Genomic DNA, 15886 nt, shown 5'->3' with positions numbered 1-15886 from the left:
CTGTCACCATGGCCCCGCCCACCGCTCTTCCACCAAGATCGGTTGATAGGACAACGGACTACTCACGCTCTCCCCCCCGCCCCGCCCTTCGCGTAGCGCGTGCGGCGCTTCTCTACAAAACGGAAAAAGCAATGCGCTTGCGCGTCGTCTTCCCACCTTATTCACTCCGCCCCCCGCTGGACGCGCCTGCGCAGAACGAAAGCTGCAGGACGCCAACTACGCCTGCGCACAGTTCTGAGGGAGGCGGAAGTGCGCACGCGCACGGGCTCCAGTCAGCGGTTAGATGGATGGAGTCTTCACACCGGCGGTCGCTGCAGCACTTGCCGCGCTCCGACCCCGACCAGTCGCACCCCAGAGGCGAGTTTTGGGGAAACCACAAAAAGGAGCTCCGGAGTCCTGACTGGCCTGAGCCTAGGCATGATGGGATTTGTGGTCTCGTTTTAAGTTCTGGTCAGAGGAGCATCATGGGAGTTGAAGTTTCAATCCGGGCCCCATTCACTCCCAAGCCAACCCTCGCCCAACCTCACCGCTGAGCATGATGGGAGCTGTAGTATTTTCCCCTGGCTGCTTTCCCTTTGAGCTGCCAAAGTGCAGCTAGTTAAGATATTGAGCTTTCTCCAGGGTGAGATATCCTGGGAGACGGAATATAGGGTTGGCTTTTGCTGCATCCCCTGGATCATTTTATTTAAATAAAAAGAAAATTAGGCCACTTTTCAGCTGAGAAAACATCATTACAGAGATCAATACAAATAAGATCTGCATTTAAAATATACGGCACAAAAGGAAAATAAATCAGGTGGGAGAAAGAAATAAGCAAACTCAGTTTCAGATTCATAGTAACAAGTTTTACATGCAGCATGGGGCCAGTTGCAGACACTCTATAAAAAGATTTAAGGCTGAGAATATTATGGTTCGGACACCTGGTGAGTTTGTGGCAGAGACAGGATGCAAGGCCAAAATAAATAAAATTACAATTAATCCCTAATAACAGTGCATAAACTGGAAATCATGTAAGTGCCAGGTTAAAAGTTATTGGAATATTTTCACACACACTAACGTTATTAAAATTAAGCAATACACACACACACACAACATGCACACACAATAAAGATTGCAAAAGATATTTGAAACTGTCCATTATAGAGCAAAAAGAATGAACCACATTTGTTTTATTGAACATATGGATGATACCTAATCTTACAAATCCCAGTGCAACCACAGTATTTATAAGTGAAAACAAAGTGAAAAGTCTAATAGCCACACTCTCTTCTCCTCCTTCAATGTATCAAGTATCATGGCTTGTGCACATACTGCATGATAATGTGCATTTAGTGCTAAATGCAGGCACCTTTTGGAGGTGCTGTACATGCCATATCTTTTATTTTATTAAACTGATATACTGCACTTCATCTGAATATCATGTCATCCACATTTCGTCTCTTGTCACATGCTATTTGCCGATCGATCTGAGGCACATAATGCAGGAACAGTTGCAATCCGTTTTGTGACGAGAACTTGCTTCTCAGTCTTGCTGTCTGTATGGGTACACAGAGAGAGCACTTTCTCAGATTCACCTCCAGCTGGGAGAGTGACAAGATAAGCAATTCACCCCAGAAAGCAATTGACTGAGAGAGGGAGAGAAGAGGCCGCGTGGGTCTGACGGGTGTGTGTGTGAAGGAACCCAACCTCCCCAGTTTAGAGTGTGGGCTGTGCCTCTTGCATTGCCACTTTCTCATAATTAAAAAGATCCTCCCCTTCCTGCATTGCTGGGGGCTGGACTAGATGGCCCTTTTGGTCCCTTCCAATTCTATGATTCTTGCATTTTTGCTTATCTGAAAAGAAAATAAAAAAGGATGAACCTGGTTTAACAGTAACTTTATCTATTTGTTTATCGCATTTATATCCCACCTTTTTCTCCAAGGAGCTCAAAGTGGTGTACATGGTTCTCCCACTCCTCATTTAATACCCACAACAACCCTGTGAGGTAGGTTGGGCCGAGAGGCAGTGAGTGACTGGCTCAAGATCACCCCAGGGATGATGTTCTCCCATAGTCACCCATGCAATGTTTTGTGCAGTGCCAATGCACACCTACCACCCTGCTTTGCATTTAGCCAAGGTGCTATCTTGGACTTCTCCATCTTTTTATACCTGGGAGAGGAGGAAGAGTGGCTGATCAGCAGTTGGTAGAGCTTGCAACTCTTCACCAACACATTCCCAGTCTTGCCCAGAATGTAAAAACAGAGCACAATGAAGGACAGTCTGGCAGATGTGATCTCAGAACCACTGGCAGTCATCTTTGAGAATTCCTGGAGAACAGGCGAAGTCCCGGCAGACTGGAGGAGGGCAAATGTCCCTATTTTCAAAAAGGGGAAAAGAGAGGACCCAAATAATTACCGCCCAGTCAGTCTGACATCAATACCAGGGAAGATTCTGGAGCAGATCATTAAGCAAACAGTCTGTGAGCACCTAGAAAGGAATGCTGTGATCACCAATAGTCAGCATGGATTTCTGAAAAATAAGTCACGTCAGACTAACCTGATCTCGTTTTTTGACAGAATTACAAGCCTGGTAGATGAAGGGAATGCAGTGGATGTAGCCTACCTTGATTTCAGCAAGGCATTTGACAAGGTGCCCCATGATATTCTTGTAAAGAAGCTGGTAAAATGCGGTCTTGACTATGCTACCACTCAGTGGATTTGTAACTGGCTGACTGACTGAACCCAAAGGGTGCTCATCAATGGTTCCTCTTCATCCTGGAGAAGAGTGACTAGTGGGATGCCACAGGGTTCTGTCTTGGGCCCGGTCTTATTCAACATCTTTATCAACGACTTGGATGATGGACTCAAGGGCATCCTGAACAAATTTGCAGATGACACCAAACTGGGAGGGGTGGCTAACACCCGAGAGGACAGGATCACACTTCAAAACGACCTTGACAGATTAGAGAACTGGGCAAAAACAAACAAGATGAATTTTAACAGGGAGAAATGTAAAGTATTGCACTTGGGCCAAAAAAATGAGAGGCACAAATACAAGATGGGTGACACCTGGCTTGAGAGCAGTACATGTGAAAAGGATCTAGGAGTCTTGGTTGACCACAAACTTGACATGAGCCAGCAGTGTGACGCGGCAGCTAAAAAAGCCAATGCAATTCTGGGCTGCATCAATAGGAGTATAGCATCTAGATCAAGGGAAGTAATAGTGCCACTGTATTCTGCTCTGGTCAGACCTCACCTGGAGTACTGTGTCCAGTTCTGGGCACCACAGTTCAAGAAGGACACTGACAAACTGGAACGTGTCCAGAGGAGGGCAACCAAAATGGTCAAAGGCCTGGAAACGATGCCTTATGAGGAACGGCTAAGGGAGCTGGGCATGTTTAGCCTGGAGAAGAGGAGGTTAAGGGGTGATATGATAGCCATGTTCAAATATATAAAAGGATGTCACATAGAGGAGGGAGAAAGGTTGTTTTCTGCTGCTCCAGAGAAGCGGACACGGAGCAATGGATCCAAACTACAAGAAAGAAGATTCCACCTAAACGTTAGGAAGAACTTCCTGACAGTAAGAGCTGTTTGACAGTGGAATTTGCTGCCAAGGAGTGTGGTGGAGTCTCCTACTTTGGAGGTCTTTAAGCAGAGGCTTGACAACCATATGTCAGGAGTGCTCTGATGGTGTTTCCTGCTTGGCAGGGGGTTGGACTCGATGGCCCTTGTGGTCTCTTCCAACTCTATGATTCTATGACAGTCACTAATTGTTGTTATTATTGCTATTATATTTATTTCTAAAGTAATTAAACTAATAGAATTACAACAATACAAGAAACCAACCGATTAAAACACAGATCATAAAAACAGCACCGCCCTATCAAAAGCCATTTCCTTTTAAAAAATAGTCCGTTTCCCAAGGCCTTTCGGAATACAGTAAAAGACTTCACCTGCAGGCAAAAGGACAGCAAGGAGAGAGGGAGTCTGGCTTCTTTAGGGAGGGAGTTCCAAATCCTGGGAGCAGCCACCAAGAAGGCCCCTCTGACTGAGGAGGAGGTGCCCCCTTTGGCCAGGATGCAGCGGGATGTGTTGCGACAAGCTCAAAAGGCCTACCTAGGGTTTGTCTTCTGAGGTTTGAAGTGGCTGCCAGCCCAGGAAAGTGAGTGCACCCTGTTGAGTATGCTCTAATCTATCATTTTTTTCCAACCGCAGCAGTATGAAACCAGAAAGACACCGGAAGACCATCTTGGCCTTAAATAAGAAACATAAGGCTCTCCCTCCAGTCCATATGAAAGGGGAGTTGCTTTCCAGTCTTGCACCTCCTTTTCTTTAACCCTCCCCAACCTGGAAACTCTTGCTTGTGATACTAATAACTATTTTCTTCCTCTCCTCCCGTTCCAGGTAAGAGTTCCAGTCCTGTTCGGATGGAGCCAGATGTCAACCCCCACGATGAGAAGCAGCATCGGAAAAGTAGGTTAGACCCACATCAGACTTTTTCCCTCTCCAGCTAATGTTTTAAACCAGGGATAAAGAACTTTTTTCTAGCCCGGGGCCCGCATTCCCTCATGGATAAACTTGTGGGAGTCACATATCCCCGGTGGGCAAGGCCAGAGGCTAAAAAGCAGGCAGGGCATCTACTGCGACTCTTACCTTTCGTACAACCACACAAAAGTTAGAGGTTTGTAAAAACACCTCTCTCTTTCACCCAAGTGAGCAAGATATATTATCACAGTCAGAGGCACCAACTTGCCTACGCTGTTAAGGGGGCCAACATTGCCCAGTGTACTGCATCAAGCAATGTGCTGCAATACCTCCAAGTGCTGTCCCTCAGCTGCACCCCTCAGTCTTTGTGCTCTACACACAAGTACATGTACACACACGCACACACTGGGGTAAAGAGACTTGGCAACCCTGCATTAGCACTTGCTGTTTTGGTAGCTGCAGAACTACTAGGGCTGCCATGCTTTTGGGGAAATGGCAACCCTAAGTACCACTTCCTGACCATCAGCAGGGGAGGTGATGCTACAGCCCAGGAAAGAGCAGCCCAAAGTCCTCTCCTGTGGCAAGCTTCAACGAGCTGCATGGCCCCTCTACAGTCTCAGTTTGAGACCCTTTAGTATCTTATGGATGTCACTTATACCATGTACCTCTTAAGTTGTGTTGGCAGCCATGGCACCAGTCCTAAATTCCCTGCATTCTTATGTGCCTTATGGTGAGAAAAACGTGGCGGCTACACCCGAGGCAATGGTGGCCACAACAAGCCATAGAGAAAGCTAACGAGGTGGAGGTAGAATAAGTTCTGCAGATTTATTAAAAGTCCCAGAGCTGAGTTTGGAGGGTCAGATAAAAGTACTTAGCAACTTTTCTCCCTAGACGAAAGAGACAGCAAAAGTATGGACTCTATATTTACAGAGGAATAAAATGAATATGTACTAAATAAAAAGAGCAACCCATTCACCCCCAAAAAGATCCATAATAACTATAATTTTATATTTTTCAGGTACACCAAGAAGATCTTCACAAGTCCCACGTAAGTGTTTTTATTTAGATATCTTTGCCCGGGGGGGGGGGGGGCAACTCAGTCACTTTCATCTAGGTTTCCAGTGATTTGGGTTTTTTCAGTCAACCGCTTATTGCTGCATCTTTTAACAGCAGTTTGAGATGCAAGAATTAACAGTGAAGCTTTTCCTGGTACACAGATAAAAGCAATTGCTCTCTTGTTGCAATCTGCTGCTTTTATTGGTAATGGTACAGCAGCAGGAGCAGTTTAAAAGTTATTATTAATTTATTATATTTAAATACTGTCCTTTATGTGAAGATCTCAGGGCGTTTCACAGCATAAATATACAGAATAAAACCAAAGTACATATTAAAAACAACAAAACCAAAGAACAACCTCCACCCTCCCTCAAACTCATTTAAAACGACAAAGACAGTCAGCCAAAGGCCTGGCTGAAAGTTGATGCTGAAATCAGCTGCCACCCATTCAGTTCCTCTTTCTGTCTGTGATATCAGCATCTTAAGTACTTTCCCTGTTTTCCCTAACACAGGAGGGAATGTATTTTCCAAGATAATGCCCGCTACTCATAATAAATTACGCTTCTTGCACAAAACAATTTTTATATGCAAATGCATGCAAATTTAACCGCTTAATCAAATTTCAGCAACTAACCCAGCTCATACGATTAATAAACTAAGATGACTTTTAACGATGTGAGAGTTGATCCCAGAATTCTAGAGATCTTGGCCATGCAACCTGATCCACTCTTTCTCTCTCAACAGGAGAAGACTTTGATGGTCCTCCACCTCCTTCTTTTAAGCCTCTGTGTCCGGCCAAGCCCTCCCCCAGTTTCCTGGAACTCCCGTCAACTCAGTGGAGGCCCAGCCCAGGCCTGCCATATACCCAGACAGCTCGGATCGGGAAGGGAAAGAGACATTTCTGTAAGTTAGGGGAACCCTCTCATGCTTTATATGCATGTGGGCCCTCATCTTAGAGTAGCCCCATGGCCAAAAAAGTGGACACCAATTTGTGCAAACATTGCGTACACATCTTTATATGTAGAGATGCATATAATATTTGTATGCCTGCTCCGTCTGCTTTGAGTGACTCACTGATCACTCCCTTTCCCTCTAGGGTTCTTTATCTTGTTCCCTATCCCCCGCTTTTTAAGTTTTTATTAAAATGGAATCAAAAGTACAAACAAACAAAAACATAAGCAAGTTTACAAAATATAGGAGCGGTACACAGGTTGTCTTTTCCAAATACAGTCATACCTTGGAAACCAAACACCTTGGCTCCCTCTCTTTGCAGAAAATGTGGATGATTCAGCCAACCTCTGCCTGTTCCCTTCCCTCCTCCTCTCTCTCCCCAGCCCCTGAACATCAGCCCCAGGAGTGTTTCGGCCTGCTGGAGTGCATGCACAACAACATCCAGACACAGACGCAGATCGCACAGGCACAGCTCTCCCTCCTTGAAGACATGCGAGAGTCCATGAACATCCTCCTTGCCAGGCAGGAGAAGCAAAACCAGGAGCGCCTGGGGCAGTCAGATCAACGCACCACGAAGAGCTCCGCCTCCTCTCCCAACCCCACCAGCTAGCAGCCTTGGCACGTGCCCTCCTGTCCAACTCAAAGCTCCCTAGAGCCACGGTAGCAAACCTCATGTCCTCCAGATATTTTGGGTGACAATTCCCATCACATTGGCTGGGGTGGATGGGCATTGTGGTCAAACACATCTGGAGGGCTGTCAGGTGGGTAAAAGCTACCCTAGAGCAACCGTGTACCTATTCCTACCACACACTGCGACAATATACGATTTCCGTAGACTAGCAATGCTTGTAAAATTTGATTTCTTTTTCTGTGCTGGCTGGCAGTATTATGTGGTGTGGGAAGAGACAGTGATTTGAAATAAACATGGTTGTTATAAACATGGTTCTGCAGTGTGATCTTTTCAGGAAAGGTTCATGATGAGTAAGACAAGCCAGGCCAGCCTGCTTGCCTAATGCAATTTTAAAAAACAAAAACATTTTGCGCTAAATAAAAAGTGGCAGCTAGGAATGAGGGTGTTCTTTGGGTTAAAGCAGGGTTGGGGAACTGGCTATCTGCCCCACCTCCTGCAGGCCAAATTTGACAGGTAGGTGGGGCAAGCCACCTGTCCAGCACCTGATGTCACAGTGACATCAGGCAACCCCTTTTTTGCCCATTTGCAAAGTGCTGTGGGTGAAGTTTTCCACAGGGCTTTGCCAGTGCTGCCAATCAGATGCACGGAGTGAAATCTTGAATTGGTTGTCATACATCATACTGGGTGAGTGTGGAAAAATGAGTTCAGTGAGCAATGAAATGCAAAATAGACAGAGGAACTGGTGATTTATCTGAACACAAAATAGTTACAGTGACCAATTGGATAGTTAACTGTCCAAATGAACAGTTCTCGAAAGGAAGAAAGGTAAAAAGTGGAGTCCCCCCCAAGGACTGGTATTGAGTCCTGTGTTTTTTAACTTGCTCATAAACAATCTAGAGTTAGGACTTAGTAGTGAAGTGGCAAAGTTTGCTGATGATACTAGATTTTTTTCAGTGCTGTTAAAAAGATTGCAAAGAGCACCGAAAGTACTTCTCTAAACTGAGTGAATGGGAAGGAAAAATGGCAAATTCAATTAAATGTAAACAAGTGTGTAGTGATGCATGTGGGGGCAAAAAAATATTAATTTCTCATGGGGGCTGAACTGGTGGTGGCAGAAAGGAGTAACACCTTGGAGCCTTAATGGATAGCTCAATGAAAATGTCAACCCAGAGTGTAGAACACATGAAAAAGGAAAATTCCATGCTAGGGATCACTAGAGGAATTGAAAATAAAATTGCCACTATCAAAATGTTGTTATACATATCTAAGACCACATTTGGAATACTGTTCTGGTCACCTCCTCTCAAAATGGATATTGTAGACTTGGAAAAGGTTCAGAATAGGGTCACGAGAAGGATGGAGGAAAGATTGCAGCATTTGGGAATGGCTAGTTTAGAGAAAAGGAAAGAAACAGGTGGCATGATAGAAGCTTATAAAACTATGCAAGGACTCGATGGGCCACTGGTCTGATCTAGCAGGGCTCTCCTAATGATCTTTCGTGTTTTTTGCATATTCTAACACCAAAACATAGCTGTCAACCTTCCCTTTTTTTGCTGGAAATTCCCTTATTAAGCGCCGTTTCCATAGACTGTCCCCGGGACAGGTGAGGCTGCTGATCCCTTATTTTCGAGGCTGCTGATCCCTTATTTTCAAATCTGAACGTTGACAGCTATGCACCAAAATAACCTGAGAGCAGGCGGTAAATGCAGGATCAGATGCCGGTCTCTAGCAGCCACAAGAGAGGAGGTTTGCCGTTGTGCTCGGGACCTTCCTGTGGGAACCCCTCTCGTTCACCTGGGAGAACAGGATGCAGAGCCAAAAGGGCCGCTGGCATCCTCCAGCTTGTCTCCCCATAGGTTCTTAAGCAGGGCTGAGGACTACATTTCCCAGCGAGCTCAGCGGCAGCGCGAGGAAGGTACGTAATGCGCGCGCGCGCGCGAAAGAGAGGCGGGGTTCCGGCCGCGGGGAGTGCTGACTCTCCCTTCCGTTCTGCTGGCAGCTGCTGGAGCCGAGGTGGGCGAGCGCAGGAGGGATGGGGAAGCGGTCTGAGCAGGCAAAACCGGGTTTGGGGGTCTGATTGGAGGACAGCTTTGGATGAGAAAAGGAGGAGAGGGGTTTCTAGTTGGGGAAATGCAGGTTGATGGGAGGAGGGGGGTCTATTCTGCCAGAGAAAAAGGAGGGCGATTGGAACTGGGTGCTGGGTGCAAGGAGGCTTGGCAGAGAAAGTTTCATTCATTCATTCATTGACAGCAGTTGTGTCCCATTTTCTTTCCTCCAAGAAGCTCGAGGTGGTGCACGTGGGTCCCCGTCCCCCCGTTTTATCCCCACAACAACCCTTTGAGGTTGGTTAGGCTGAGAGGACAGTGAGGTCCCCCCCCCCCCGCCAAGCAGTTTCATGGCCAAGTGGAGGTTTTGAACCCTGGTCTCCTAAATCCTAGTCCATATTTAATGCCCCCCACAACCGTGTTGTTTTATGTCGGTTAGGCTGAGAGGCAGGGACTAAGCTCAGGGTCATCCCCTTAGTGAGCTTCCTGGCCGGGTGGGGATTCGAACCCTGGTCTCTGTCGGGTCGACCACTCTGCTACACAATATTGTCTCTCTTCATGGACTGAGATTCTGGAGAGCTGCTGGCAGTCAGAATGACCGCTTGGCGAGATGAACTACTGCTATTACAACTACTGTTTATTGCGTTTTTATCCCACCTTTTGCTCTGTGGTGTTCAAGGTGGCACACACCGTTATCTCTCTCCTAATTTAATCTCCACAACAATCCTGTGCAGTAGGCTAGGCTGAGAGGGATGTTGACTGGCCCAAGGTCACCCACTGGACTTCATGGTGGCCAAGAGGGTATTTGAACCCTGGTCTGTCTCAGATCTTACTAGACTGATGCTCTAACCACTACATCACACTGGCTCTTGATGGAATCTTATTATGGGGCAATTTCTGAGCAATTGGGGAAGGGTCCTGACAGAAAACAAAGAGAACAGGATCACGGTAGAGAAAAGAATCAGAGTATTTGGCATTCAGTTGAGGGGATCTCAACTATAGGATAAGCCTGTGGTGTTGGATTACAGGAAGCAGCATTATATGGACAAAGTTAATAAATAAAATTCACTTTGCCCAGCATTCTCTTTTGTGGCTCAGCAGTTTCCAAACATTTCCTCCCATGGGCCAGAGTAAAATTGCCAAGGGTCGTGGCAAACCACGTAAATCAGCTTTCTGCCTGTTGTAGCAATTGTAATTCACTGTGCTAAGATTTTGTATGGTTCTTAATTGTATTTTTACCGATTTATTTTAAGTCACCTGTTTCACTTTGGGGGCATGGCCATATTTCATTCATGTTTGAGCATGGATGCTCAAATATTATTTATCATGGATTAGGGCTATACACTCTTTAGCCATCCCAAAACCATGTTTGTTTAGAGGCAAAGTAGGGGTTCTAATCTCTGTTTAGTAAGATGGCAGTGTTTTAATTGGTGAATCAGTTAGGCTAACTGATTAAAACAAAATTTCAATTTGATTAATTTGGCAGCAGGTTTTTAAAAATAAACACACATTTAATTGCTGTGCTGATACTGTTTCCCTTCCTCACACTTTAAACAGATTCACCAATCTGTAATTCACTTTTTCTCTACCAAATGATACTCTTCTTCAGGTGCAACTACAAATCCATCCTCTTCTCCATTCCAGATGAAGCTGTTGATTCTTGCCGTGCTGGTTGCCACCTCCTCAGTCTACTGTGAGGAAGGGGCCAGGCTGTTGGCCTCCAAGTCCCTACTGAACAGATATGCCGTCGAGGGCCGGGATCTCACTTTGCAGTACAACATCTACAATGTTGGCTCTAGGTAAATCCCTCTTAGGAAAGGCTGATGGTATCTTAATGCTCTTTCCATGGAGATGCCTTTGAAAAGCTGCAGCTGGTGCAGAATGCTGTGACCAGACTGCAGACTGGAGCGGGTTGCAGGAAGCATGTTATCTCTTGTCACTGACTACTAGTATGTTTCCGGGCAAAATTCAAAGTGTTGGTTATAATGTATAAAGCCCTCTAGGGCTTCGGCCCAGGCCACCTGAAAGAGTGTATCTCCCTATATGAACCTTGGGAGTGCACCTTCAACATCAGATGCATGGCTGGTGGTGACCCAAGAGAGAGGCTTCTGTGTGGCTGCTCCCAGATTGTGTAATTCCATCTCAAGAAAGGTTAGACTGGTTTCCTTTTTGTTATCCTTTGGCCGGCAGGCTACAACCTTCCTGTTCAGTCGGACCTTTGGAAACTAAGGCACAGACAATGCTGACCACTGGGCTGCTATCAGGGCAAACTGTACTTTTAACTGCTGGTTCTAAATGTGTTTTGTTGTATTTTTAATTATTGTTTTTAGTTTGTCTTTATTACATTGTATTTTGTAACTTTTTTTAAATGTTGGAAGCTGTCTTGAATTCCAATTTGGGAGAAAAATTGAGTACAAATGCATTAAATCATCATCAATATTTCTCTACCATCTTATAACTTTTTTAAAAAAGTTACTTTCAAATTTTTTAAAATACTGGTAATCATTAAGGTTACTTGGCTAATCAAAAATTAAGCCACTGTCAGCTGCATATTGATGGCACCCTAGCCCTTATCTCCAGGTGCCTCCTGCCATTGGTCCATGATGTAGGTGTTAAAGAATAGCATTTGGGAATAAGATGGATTGCTGTGGCACCTACACACCAGACTTCAGGGACCTACCCTCTGGGAAGGACAGGACACCCTTTCCATCTCACAATACAAATCATCTGCCAGGGTGATCAAGGTAGTTTTAGTTCCAAACTCAGGTTGGAAGACAGATTGGAAGTGATCTAGGTAAGGGTCCCACCACCCCACACACCCTGCCTTCAAATGCTGTCTTGCTCCTAATACTGTTATCCCAATCCTTTTATCTGCTGGCATAAAGTGCTGCCTTAGAGGTGGAGTTGTCGGACGACTCGTTTCCTCCTGAAGACTTCGGCATTGTTTCTGGGATGCTCAATGTCAAGTGGGACAGGATCGCACCGTATCCTTTTTTTTGCACAGTGTGTGGCGGGTGTGTGTGTAGGGGTAACAGTGGCTCTTTTTAGACTCTTTAGAGACATAAGAACAGTAAATCAGCTTGCTGGATCAGACCAATGACCCATCTAATTAATCAACCTCAATAGTTTTAATTGGATTTGGAATAAATGTGCAGTTAAATGTTACTGTGTTGAGTTTTGTTGTGTTATTACCTTCCTTACTGGGTTGTGCAAGCCACTATTCTGAATGCAGGTAACTCACCACTAAATCACCTTTAACTTGTGTGCATTCAGCTTTATGCATTTGACAAAAATAAAAAGGGGGCAGGCACTATAATGCTTTTTCTAGGATAGAGTAGGGACATTGGGAAGAAGTTTATGGAACTATTGGGGCAGGGCCCCCAAAAACGTTTGGGTTTAGATGTTAAGCCTCAACAGGCCCTCGGGATTGTCCCTTATTTATCTTGAAGCACTGAGCAAGCATTCAGTGTTACACGCATGAGCAGTAAGACCCAAACCACCCCCTGGTCTCTTCTCCCGAAAACCCCCTCTCTTTCCTTTCTGCTCCCGCGACACAGTCTGCTTCCTTAGCCACTGTCGCTCAGCGCCAGCAACGTGTCCCACACGGTGGTCCTGAGACCCCTGAAAGCCGGCTACTTCAACTTCACCTCGGCCACCATCACCTACCTGGCGCAGGAGGGGGCCCAGGTGGTGGTAAGTAGCAAGCGCCTTGGGTGGAGCCTGGGATCTGCGGGGGCCCACAGGCTTTGGCTCAGCTCACAAACAAAGGCATTCTTTGTAGTTACCACTGACCTCTCCCTTTCTTGAGTCCTATGACTTGTGCAGGGAAATTTGGGGAGGGGGTATGTGATGGGAATTGTAGTCCAAAAGCAGCTAGAGACCCAAGTCTGGGAAACCCTGGGTTAGAATTTTGTCGTGGTTGTTTAACAAGGAGACCTCGCATGACTACAAGCACCATGGCCCTTCAGGGGAAAAGGCAGGGTATAAATAAATATATAATAATAACACACACAAACTCCCTCAATTTTCTTTCTTTTCAGGTGGGCTTCACCAGCGCTCCAGGGCAAGGGGGGATCCTCGCCCAGCGAGAATTTGACCGGAGGTTTTCGCCACACTTTGTAAGTAAATAAAGCAGTGCTGTCAGCCTGCTCCAATACAGCATTGGGGGCATTAAAAACATAAGAGCCTGATGGATCAACCCAATGGCTCATTTAGTCCACATCCTGATCTCACAGTGGCCAACCAGGTGCCCAAGTGGGAAACTTGTAAGCAGGACTAGAGCACAAGGGCACTTCCCCCACCTGTGGCTTCCAGCAGCTTCCATTCAGAAGCATTGCTGCCTCTGACTGTGGTGGCAGAGTATAGCCTTTATGGCTAGCAGCCATTAAGAACAGGTAGGTAGCCGTGTTGGTCTGCTGTAGTCGAAACAATATTTAAAAAATCCTTCCAGTAGCACCTTAGAGACCAACTAAGTTTGTTATTGGTATGAGCTTTCATGTGCATGCACACTTCTTCAGAAGTATATACTTCTGGGTTTCACCACATGCACAGAAGCGCTCAATATCAATCACATTGCGCGCATGTGCAGAAAGGTTCCTCCAGTTACGAAGTTTTCAGGATGCGGCTCGGCCTCCAGAACGGATCCTGTTCGTAACCGGAGGTACCACTGTATTATTTATGTTTGTTATATTATCACTATGCTTGTGTTTTGGAACACTATAATATAATCATCACAGTCACGGCTTTTGACTAGCACAGTGGTTCCCAGACTTTTTCAGGCCACCATCCCCTTGGTTCCATAAACTAATCCCCAGTGTCCACCACTCTACTCTAAAAAGCATTATTCAGAATAGTGGTGTGCACCATCCACTAAGGAAGATGTGTGACTAACAGCTAGTTGTTGCACATCTGTTCAAAATCTAGTTTAAACTATTTAGTTTAATGACCTCAACAGAGTTGATGAACTTGATCATGTGATGCCAGCTTTTCAAAGTCTATAGCCATTTACACCTCCAGCTGCTCTCCTTACCTCTGTAATCCCACTGCTTCCCAGGGGGTGCTGCCTCCCCCCACCCTTTGGAAACCACTGGACTAGCACAATGAACTTGTTGAATTGAAACGACTAATTATTTCCCTTTCACCTCCCTTTCTTTTATAAAGCTGGATTGGGCAGCCTTTGGGGTCATGACGCTCCCCTCCATCGGCATCCCTCTGCTCCTCTGGTACTCGAGCAAAAGGAAGTACGACACCCCCAAGAGCAAGAAGAACTGAGCCGCGCCAGGTGGATTGTGTTCCCTTCTGCGGTTCTAGGGGTACTCGGGAGCGGCAGCAGAGCAGCCAGTGTTTCCAAACAAATTGGGGTGTTGCTCTTCAAGAAACAGCTGCCGTAAAAAAGAAAAACCAACCCATCCGTGAATTAAAACAGGCCCCACATTTTCTGCCAGCCCTCCTAGCCATTCTGCTGAGGGATCCGTCCAGCCTCAGTGACGGAGGTTCCACCCCTCTTCCTTCTCCGCGTCAAATCTGCTCTTCTTGGCCACAGGAGGGCACTGGAAGGAAGGGGAAATATCAGAGCCCTAAGCATGAAGAATTAGATAATCTGTCAGAGAAATCTGTTGTGCCTCAGAATGGTGTGCGTGTGTGTTTTTTTATCATGGAAAATAAAACACAAACTTTGAATCTGCTGTGATTTCTTTTCCCTTAGCACAAAAGCAGGCCTTCTCCTACATCTGGTTCCAGTGCCAGTGAGAAGGGAGGAGTTGTCGTTCAAAACATCTGTAGGGCACCAGATGGGTGGAAAGGCACCATCATGTTTTGAAATGGGGGCACTGAACAGAAACAAATGGCACTGTTTGACCTGCGTCAGGTTCTGTAAAATATGTGCAGGCCCAGTCCAAAAGGATATTACTGCATTTTTCCATGTATAAGACGACCCCAATTTTTTGAACCCAAAACTTAGAAACGAAGAAGGCCCTGGATGCACTTTTACTCACAGTGCTCCGTTGGTGCCCTTAACCTTGCACAGTTTGCAGCAGCTGGTACCCGTGTGTGCACGCACGAGAAAGAGTGGCACATGCAGTTGGGGGGGCGGGGAGGAGGAGAAGGAGGCAACACTTGTCTGGTGGCGGAAGCAGCCACGGGAAGATCAAGGAAATACTGTATTTTTCTGGTATTTAGCAAAAATATTGTCTTATACACGGAAAAATAAGGTATTTAAATTATAAGGTTGCTAACAAATTTAAAAGGAATGAAAAACAATACTTATTTTTAAGTGCCTTAAAGCTGTGAGTCTCCAATCTTTTCAGAGCAGGATTCTACCATTTTCCTAAATCAGCATTTTAGGACCCACTTCTCAATTTTAAAAAAATAATTTTTATTAAAGATTTTATTGGGTTACAAAAGTGCATGCATTGTCTCTAATTTCAGGTTGTAGAGTCTTTTCTGCAAATCTGTTGCACTCAATATTTGCCTGGTCTGAGTGCTGCTGTAGTGACACAGGTCAGATTTAAAGCACATGCAATACAAATTTAAAACACAGAATATTGGGAATAATAGCTTGTTCAGGCTGCTGGGGAAGTGCGAAACTACAATTGCCAGGATTTTGGGGGAGGTAAAAGGTAAAGGGACCCCTGACCATTAGGTCCAGTCGTGACCGACTCTGGGGTTGCGGCACTCATCTCACTTTATTGGCCGAGGGAGCCGGCGTACAGCTTCTGGGTCATGTGGCCAGCATGACTAAG

General features: G+C 45.7%; 2 protein-coding genes across 7 annotated transcripts; both read left to right on the top strand.

The window, feature by feature from the left end:
• Positions 1 to 8: 8 nt before the first annotated feature.
• TSACC (TSSK6 activating cochaperone) lies at positions 9 to 7408 on the top strand (the record flags this gene model as incomplete). Of its 3 annotated transcripts, XM_083476892.1 has the most annotated exons (6): positions 158 to 357; positions 4194 to 4277; positions 4384 to 4451; positions 5482 to 5511; positions 6264 to 6422; positions 6854 to 7408. In XM_083476892.1, 6 exons carry the CDS (start codon positions 284 to 286, stop codon positions 7078 to 7080), a joined length of 642 nt encoding a protein of 213 aa, XP_083333018.1. In that variant the 3' UTR covers positions 7081 to 7408. The 3 variants fall into 3 exon arrangements, with proteins under 3 accessions (XP_083333016.1, XP_083333017.1, XP_083333018.1); XM_083476890.1 differs by lacking the exon at positions 4194 to 4277 and having other exon boundaries at positions 9 to 357; positions 4383 to 4451; XM_083476891.1 differs by lacking the exons at positions 4194 to 4277; positions 6264 to 6422 and having other exon boundaries at positions 9 to 357; positions 4383 to 4451.
• Positions 7409 to 9008: 1600 nt separating this feature from the next.
• SSR2 (signal sequence receptor subunit 2) lies at positions 9009 to 14825 on the top strand. 4 transcript variants are annotated; one of them, XM_083476885.1, is made up of 6 exons: positions 9009 to 9114; positions 10756 to 10945; positions 12032 to 12130; positions 12731 to 12839; positions 13187 to 13264; positions 14307 to 14825. In XM_083476885.1, the coding sequence occupies exons 1-6, from the start codon at positions 9024 to 9026 to the stop codon at positions 14415 to 14417; spliced, it is 678 nt and encodes a 225-aa protein (XP_083333011.1). In that variant the 5' UTR covers positions 9009 to 9023; the 3' UTR covers positions 14418 to 14825. The 4 variants fall into 4 exon arrangements, with proteins under 4 accessions (XP_083333011.1, XP_083333014.1, XP_083333013.1 ...); XM_083476888.1 differs by having other exon boundaries at positions 9049 to 9114; positions 10791 to 10945; XM_083476887.1 differs by having other exon boundaries at positions 9099 to 9154; positions 10791 to 10945.
• Positions 14826 to 15886: the final 1061 nt, after the last annotated feature.

Source organism: Podarcis liolepis (genome assembly GCF_965112155.1).
Source record: "Podarcis liolepis genome assembly, chromosome: 15".
In the NCBI taxonomy this organism is placed as follows: domain Eukaryota; kingdom Metazoa; phylum Chordata; class Lepidosauria; order Squamata; family Lacertidae; genus Podarcis; species Podarcis liolepis.
The sequence above is the reverse complement of the archived record's forward strand: the minus strand, read 5'-3'. Positions and strand labels throughout refer to the sequence as shown.